We start from the raw sequence: 8,890 nt of genomic DNA on the forward strand, positions 1-8,890 counted from the left end.
TGATTTTCATCTTAACTGAGGAATTTTCAACTAAAATTATGAATATTTAACTGAAATACTTGAATTTTTTAACAATCAGATTAATTTTTCAACATAATATTATTTTCCAAAGAAAAAGATTAATTTTCTACCAAAAAATACAATTTGCCAACTAACTTCAATTAAATACATGAATTTAAATGAAATAGTTGAATTTTTAAGTTTAAAAAAAAATCATTTGTTACCAGAAAATGGAAGTTATATTTTTAGCAAAAAAAAAAAAAAATGATTTTCATCTTAACTGAGGAATTTTCAACTAAAATTATGAATATTTAACTGATTTACTTGAAGTTTTTTACAATCAGATAATTTTTAAACATAATATTAATTTCCAAAGAAAAAGATAAATAAAATTTAAATTGACTTAAATTTTTTAACAATAAGATTAATTTTCAAACAAAAAGATTAATTTGGATACAAAAAGATTAATTTTATACTCGTTCAACTTGAAAAAAATCAATTTTTACCAGAAAATGGAAGTTATATTTTTAGAAAAAAAAAATTGATTTTCATTTTAACTAAGGAATTTTCAACTAACATTATGAATTTCAAACGAAATACTTGAATTTTTTAACAGATTAATTTTTAAACAAAATATTAATTGACAAAGAAAAAAATTTATTTTATACCAAAAAATACAATTTGCCAACTAACTTCAATTAAATACATGAATTTCATTGAAATAGTTGAATTTTTAAGTTTAAAAAAATCATTTTTTACCAGAAAATGGGAAAGTGACATTTTTAGCAAAAAAAATTTATTTTAAACTTAACTGATGAATTTTCAACTAAAATTATGAATATTCAACTCAAATACTTAAATTTTTAAACAATAAGATGAATTTTCAGAAAAAAAATAATTTTCTACCAAAAATACCATTTTTCAACAAAATAATTAATTTTAACGAAATATTTGAATTTTCAACTAAAAAAGACAAATTTAAAAAAATTTGTCTATTTGTAAAATTTGCCTGTTAATTATCAAATCACAAAATTAATTTTAAACAGAAAATGAAATAGTTCGATTTTTAGTAAAAAAATTAATTTTCATCTTAACTGATGAATTTTAAACTAAAATTATGAATATTTTATTGAAATAGTTGAAGTTTTAACCAAAAGAAGAATTTTTTAAGAATAAATTTAATTTTCATGCAAAAAGATTAATTTTCTACCAAAAATATTATTTTTCAACAAAATACATGAATTTTAACGAAATGGTTGAATTTTCAACCAAATAGTTGAATTTTGAACTTAAAAAAGATCCATATTCAACCCGAAGTGAAATAGTTATATTTTTAGTACAAAAAAGTAGTTTTTTTTATTAACTGATGAATTTTCAACTAAAATAATGAATCCTCAACTGGAATAGTTGTATTTTAAACAAAACAAAAATCAATTTTTAAACAACAAGATTAATTTCCAAAGAAAAAGATTAATTTTTTAACAAAAAATAGAATTTTTTAACTATTAAAAATTGAATTACAATGAAATAGTTCAATTTGTAATCAAAGGAGATCAATTTTCCACCAAATTGTTGAATTTTGAACTTAATAAAAAATAAATATTCAGCAGAAAATGAAATGGTTACATTTTTGGTAAGAAAAATTATTTTCATCTAAATTGATGAATTTTCAACTAAAATTATGAATATTTAACGGAAATACTTAAATTTTCTTAACAGTCAGATTATTTTCAAACGAAACATTAATTTGTAAAAAAAAGATTAATTTTCTACCAAAAAACAGAATTTTTCAACTAAGTAAATGAATTTCAATTAAGTAGTTAAATTTTCAATCAAAGGAGACAAGTTTTCAACCAAATTGTTGGATTTTGAACTTAATAAAAAATTAATTTTCAACACAAAATAAAATAGTTAGATTTTTAGTAAAAAAAATTAATTTTCATCTGAACTGATGAATTTTTAACTAAAATTATGAATATTTACCTAAAATACTTAAAATTTTCACCAAAAAGAAGAATTTTTAAAGAACAAAATTAATTTCCGAAGAAAAAAATTAATTTTCTACCAAAAAATACAATATTTTGAACAAAAAAAAATCAATTTCTAGCTAAAACAGTAAATCTTCATTTTAATTAGTTAACAACAAAAATAATTTTTACTCAAAAAAGATAAATTGTTAAACAAAACTTAAATAATTATGTTTTAGGATAAGAAAATCAATTTTCAACCAAGAAATACGAATTTTCGAATAAAAAATATCATTTTTCAACCTGAAATTAAATAAATGTACTTTTAGTCAAAAAATGAATTTTCGTCTTAAATTATGGAATATTCAACTAGAAAAGTATTTTCAGTTTAAGAAGAAAATTATTTTTAACAAAAAAAGAAAAAAATTTACAATAAAATAGTTTATTTTTTATACAAGGAAATGGTATTTTGGTAGAAAATTAATCCTTTTGCATGAAAATTCTTCTTTTCGGTTGAAAATTCAAGTATTACAATTAATTTTCAACTAAAATAATAAATCCTCATCTTAGATAGTTCAATTTTCAAAAAAAAGAAGCATTTTTAAACAGAGATTAATTTTGAAAACAAAAAAATGATTTTTTACCATAAAAGTCGATTTTATACCAGAAAAGGCAGTGTTAAAAAAAAAGTGAATTTTCAACAAAATAGTTTGAAAATGAAGAAAATTTGGTAGAAAAATTTAACTATTTGGTTGAAAACTATTGTATTTTGTTTAAAATTCGTTTTTTTTAAAGAAAATAAATTTCTTTATTAAAAATTCAATTGTTTAGTTTCAAATTGGCCTTTTTTGTTTAAATTCAACTGTTTTTATTACAATTTTCGATGAAAGTTCATCTTTTTATATTAAAAATTCAACTCCCTGATTGAAAGTTGAACTACTGCATTCTTAAATTTAATTTTGTTCTGGTAAAAGATTTATAATTTTAGTTGAAACATCGTTTTTTTGCGGTTAAAAACTATTTTCTTAAACTGAATAGTCAACTATTTTATTGAAAATCGAATTGATTAGTTGTAAAATAATTTTTTTTTTTGAGAATTCATATTCATGGGTTAAAAGTTCAACTTTTTTAATAGAAAAATCGTCTTTTTGACTTGAAATTTTCACAATTTGGTATAAAATTCTTTTTTTCTTACTTGAAAAATAAGCCTTCACAATAAAAATTACACTACATTATTTTTTGTTAGAAATTCAACTATTTAGTTTAAAATTTGTAGAAAAAGAATGTAGATTAAAAATTAACTAAATAAAATTTGGACTATTATCAGATCTATTTTTCAAAATTTTTAGATAAATTCATTTGTTGAAAATTCGTAATTTGTTGGTAGAAAATTCAAATATTTAGTTAAAAATTTATTTATTTTGTTAAAAATTTATCTTTTCTGGTAGAAGATTAATATTTATAGTTGGAGATTGAACCATTTAATAAAAAACATACGTATTTAGTTTATATATCACATCTTTTTGGTACAAAATCAATTTTTTTGGTTAAAAATGCAATGTATAATTAAATGTTAATCTCTTTTTTGTCGAGGATACAAATATCTTGTTGAAAATTAATCTTTTTTGGTTATATTAAACTGTTTTTTATTTCCAAATAAAATCTTTTTTTGTTTGAATATCAACTATTATATTTTTTGGGATGTAAAAAAAATAATTTCATTTATCATTGATAAGAGAGCGACTGAAGTGTGTGGTACTGCGGTTGTAGGAAAAATGTGTGGTGAAATAGAGTTGAAGATTATTAGGAAAAAAAGGAAAGCAAAACAACTAGTCAAAGAAATTTAAAATAAAATCAAAACAGAAGAAGATGAGAAAATGCAAAACAATATAAAGAAAGTCATTGATAAGAGAGTGACTGAAGTGTGTGGTACTGCCGTTGTAGGAAGAATGTGTGGTGATGCTCTTTAAAATCTCTAAAAATGCCACAATCGAAATTAATTTAATTGCAGTAATAAAAAATAGTTTCATTTATTATAAATACCATAGTTTTAATGTCATCCTTATAGTTTTTTAAATATTCTCAAAATTTTTTTTGAATATTCTTGAATTTTCTAGTTCAAAAAATTTTAAAAAGACATTACCAACAGTTAAAATATCTTCAAATCTAATAATAAACTGCAAGAAGCTACGAAAGGACAAAGACTACAATGGTTCTCAAAAGCAACATAAAAAAAAATTAACTTCACAATCACAAAGCTCACGAATGACTTTGCACATTCACCAATTATTTTCTTCTCGTCAAAATACTATACTTATAAATCGATCATTAACAACAAAACAAACCCGAGCAATCGTAAAACCTGCAGTTTTTCGACTTCCTGATATCATAGAAAATTGTTATTCTCCCCAGCTAAAAATAGAACAAGACGTAGTAAAATCAAGGAAAGCACGCGACATAAACAAACCTAATTTTGACATCAAACATCGAAATGTGACGCGCGGGAGTGAAGAAATATCAAGGAAGTGAAAGATTCCTACAATCAGATCTTCCCTAAATATTATTTTTAAATAAAAAATACCATAAATTCTAAATATTTCTAGAAAAAACGGCACATAATCAGGGAAAAAAATTGTACCTGGAAGCGAGGTCTTCTCCAGGGTCCTCTTGGCCCTTAGAGCTCATAGAATGCAAATCGTCGAAATTTTGTCACCCTTTCCCGGCAACTAAAAATCTTGATCCTCTGAAGATTTTTCCTTCCCTGACGTCGACCACGTCGAACTCTGACTTCCGAACTTAACCAACAAATTTCTTTTCTCGAAATTTCTTTTCCTGAAAACGGTCAATTTTCTCGAGAAACATGCAAAAGGTGTGATTTTTTTGGCTGTTTTTGAGTATTTCGTGATACTGTCTGTGTTTTTAAAGTGCGAGGGACTCCGGTTAAAGGGGCAATGACAATTTTTGTGGATCACGATTTCTTCCCGGAAGGTTGGAAAACACTGTGCCGATCGATCCGTTTAAAAATTGAGTCCTGGATTTCTGCGAATCATCGATACGAAAGGGCGATTTTTTTAATCCGGTGAAACACTAATGACACTTTTATTATTTTTTCTCTTGCTGTCGTCTTCGTCTGTTCCGACGGAGCTCGAGCTTCGATTCTCGACTGCTATTTTCTCGAGAATTATCGTTTCACGGCCACGATTTCCGAAAATAGAATTCCCGATTTTAGTGTTTTTTGAAGCTGAATCAAAAGGAAAATCAAGTAGATTTTGGTTAAGTATGCATTTCTGCCTCATTAGGTTTACTTGCGTATTGATTTATTAATTCCTTAACACAAATTCTGTCAAATTTGACAGAATTAGAGATTACGTGATTTTTAGGTTATGTCTCAAAATGCGCATGCGCAGAAAATAATTTGTTAAGAGATTATTTATTGTAAATTTAAATGATTAAATGCTGCTACAGAGACCTGAAAATGGGCTAATTTAGTTATAAATAAAATTCGGATAGGTGTTAATGAGAAAGATAAGTGTAATTTCACATATTGACAGTTCGAACAAAATGGCGCCAAAATTGAGAAATTTGATTTTTAAATATCGTAAAGTATTAAAAAAAATTTGTTTTGTTTTTGAATATACAAATTCAATATATGTATTAACAGCAAGCGCACGTGCGCGTTTAAGTCTCTGGACTTCTATTTCGTAATAAGAAAAATATAAACATTTTTCAAATCCATTATTTAACTAATTTTTAAACATTTTGAAACAGAAATTTCTAATTGAAAGTGTTTGAAATTTAAACACAACATTTGGAACGCTTTTGAATAGAAAACGTTCGAATGCAAACTATTTTGAAAAAGACAATATTTTGAATGGAATGAAAAAGAATTGAACTTTCAGCTGTTATCTATATAATTTTCAACATTCAACAGTTGAATACTACATTTTCTTCAATTTTAAACAGTTAATTTATACTATTGAATATTCAATTTTCAGCATTTAAAAAGTTCAAAATTTAATTTTCAATTTTCTTTAATTTTCAACAATAATTTTTTTTGTTCTTTTTCATTTTAAAATTTAATTTTCAAATGTTGAAAATTGAATGATCAATTTTTCTACATTATTTAACAATCGAATTTTCAGTTTTCTTCAATTTAAAACAATTGAAGTTTCAGCTGTTGAAGATTTAATTTTCAATTTTCATCAGTTGAAAAATCAATTTTCTTTCATTTTCAAAAGATGGAAAATTAATTTACAATGTTCTTGAATTGTCGAGAATTAAAAAGTAAAATTTATTTTATTTTTAAAAGTTGAAAATTAAAATTTCAATTTTCTCTAATTTTTTAACAATTAAGATTTTTTTTTCAATTTAATTTCCACCTGTTGAAAATTCAGCGATTCATTTTCTTCATTTTTCAACACTTGAATTTTCGGTTTTCTTCCATTTAAAAGTCGAATTTTCATTGTTTGAAAATTCATTTGATCAATTTTCTTGAATTTTCAACCATTGGATTTTTTAGTTCTCTTTAATTTAAAACAACTGAATTTTCAAATGTTTAAAATTCAATGGTCTATTTTCTTCAAATCTTAAATATTGGATTTTTAGTTTTTTTTGTAATTAAAAACAAATTGAATTTTTATTTTTTCACAATTCAATTATCAGTTTTCTTAAATTTTAAGATTTGAAAATTTAATTTCCAATTTTATTCAATTTATACAATTTAAAAACCATCTGTTGAAAATTCTATTATCAATTTTCTTCAATTTAAACAATTGAATTTTCATATTTTGAAAATTCATTTTATCAATTTTCTTCAAGTTTCAACAGTTAAAAGTTCAGTATTTCACAATTGAATATTTAATGAAAACTCAATTGCCGGTTTTCTTCAATTTTAACAATTGAATTTTTAGTTTTCTTTTAAATTTAAAACAATTTAATTTTTTTCTTTTGACAATTTAATTATCAAATCCTTCCAATTTAAAATAATTGAAAATTCATTTTTTTTTATTTCAACAGTTTAAAATTTAATTCTCTTCCATTTATACAATTTAATTTCCATCTGTTGAAAATTCAATTATCAATTTTCTTCAATTATCAGCAATCGAATTTTTAGTTTCCTTTAATTTAAAACGATTGAATTTTCATCTTTTGAAAATTTAATAATCAATCTTCTTCGATTTTCAACAGTTTAAAATTCAATTTTCTTTCATCTTCAACACATGAAAAATTAATTTTCAATTTTCTTTCATTTTTAAAAGTTGAAAATTTAATTGAATTTTCAAATGTTGAAAATTCCATTATCAATTCCCTTCAATTTATAACAATTGAAAATTCAATTTTCTTTCATTTTAACAATTAAAAATTTAATTTTCAATTTTATTCTATTTATACAATTTAAGTTTCATCTTTGGAAAATTCAGTTATCAATTTTTTTCTTTTCTCATTAATGGAATTTTTAGCTTTCTTTAATTCAAAGCAATTTAATTTTCAACAGTTTAAAATTCAGTGATCAATTTTCATCACTTATCAACAATGGAATTTGTAGTTTTCTTTATTTTAAAACAATTGAATTTTCATTTTTTGAAAATTCAATGATGAATCTTCTTTAATTTCAAACAGTTGAAAATTCAATCTTCTTTAATATTCAACAAATGAAAAATCAATTAAAATTTTTTTTTAATTTTCAACAGTTAAAAATTTAATGTTCAATCTCCTTTAATTTTTAATAGTTGCAAAATCAATTTATTAATTTTTTTAATTTGTAATAATTAATATTTTGCAGTATTCTTCAATTTAATACAATTAAAATTCCATACGTTGCAAATTTAATTATGAATTATCTTCAATTGAATTTTTTAGTGTTCTTCAATTTAATAAAATTGTATTTTCAAATGTTAAACATTCAATTCTCAATTTTCTTCATTTCTAAACATTGGATTTTTTAGCTTTCTTTAATTTAAAGCAATTGAACTTTCAACGGTTGAAAATTCAATTATTAGTTTTCTTTAATTTAAAACAATTGAATTTCATTTTTTGAAAATTCAATGATCTATATTCTTCAGTTTTCAACGGTTGAAAATTTTAAATTTCTTTCAACTTCAACAAATGAAAAATTAATTTTCAATTTTCTTTCATTTTTAAACGTTGAAAAATCAATTTTTAATTTTCTTTCATTTTTAACAGTTGAGAAATTTAATTTTAACTTTTAACAATTAATTCAAAAATTTGAATTTTTTTATTTTTCTTAAATTTAAAACAATTGAATTTTCATCTTTTGAAAATTCCTTTCTCAATTTTCTTCAAGTATCAGTAATTGAACATTCAATTTTCAACAATTGAATTTTTTAGTTTTCTTCAATTTAATAAAATAGTATTCTCAAATGTTAAGCATTCAATTCCTGATTTTCTTTATTCTTTAACAATGGAATTTTTAGCTTCCTTTAATTCAAATCCATTAAATTTTCTTTCATATTTAGGATATAAAAATTTAATTTCTAATTTTCTTCAATTTATACAATTTAATTTACATCTTTTGAAAATTCTATTATCAATTTTCTTCATTTTTCCAACAAATAAAAAATTAATTTTCTATTATTTTCTTCATTTTTAACAGTTGAAAATTTAATTTTCAATCTTCTTTAATTGTTAACAATTTGCAGTTTTCTTCAATTTAATACAATTTAATTGTTATCCGTTGAAAATTTCTATCATGATTTTTCTTCATTTTTCCACAATTATATTTTCAGTTTTCTTTGATTTAAAACAATTAAATTTTCATCTTTTCCAAATTTATTTTTTCAATTTTCCACCATGGAATTTTCATTCAAAATTTAATTGTGAGTTTTCTAATATTTCAACAATTGTATTTTTAGTTTTCTTTAATTAAAAACACTTTAATTTTCAAGAGTTGAAAATTTAATTAT

General features: G+C 22.1%; 2 protein-coding genes across 2 annotated transcripts in view; one reads left to right on the forward strand and one right to left on the reverse strand.

The window, feature by feature from the left end:
• Positions 1-5,299, reverse strand: part of LOC117172521 (ubiquitin-protein ligase E3A) — a 63,113-nt gene extending 57,814 nt beyond the window's left edge. The window contains exon 1 of the mRNA XM_033360541.1: positions 4,606-5,299. Coding sequence (XP_033216432.1) covers positions 4,606-4,652 — 47 coding nt within the window. The 5' untranslated portion in view covers positions 4,653-5,299. The remainder of the gene's footprint in view (positions 1-4,605) is intronic.
• The window catches only part of LOC117172522, a 42,650-nt gene continuing 38,919 nt past the window's right edge, over positions 5,160-8,890 (forward strand). The window contains exon 1 of the mRNA XM_033360545.1: positions 5,160-5,244. The gene's annotated coding sequence lies outside the window, so the exon portion shown is untranslated. The remainder of the gene's footprint in view (positions 5,245-8,890) is intronic.

The sequence above is a fragment of the Belonocnema kinseyi genome, chromosome 5 (genome assembly GCF_010883055.1).
Source record: "Belonocnema kinseyi isolate 2016_QV_RU_SX_M_011 chromosome 5, B_treatae_v1, whole genome shotgun sequence".
In the NCBI taxonomy this organism is placed as follows: domain Eukaryota; kingdom Metazoa; phylum Arthropoda; class Insecta; order Hymenoptera; family Cynipidae; genus Belonocnema; species Belonocnema kinseyi.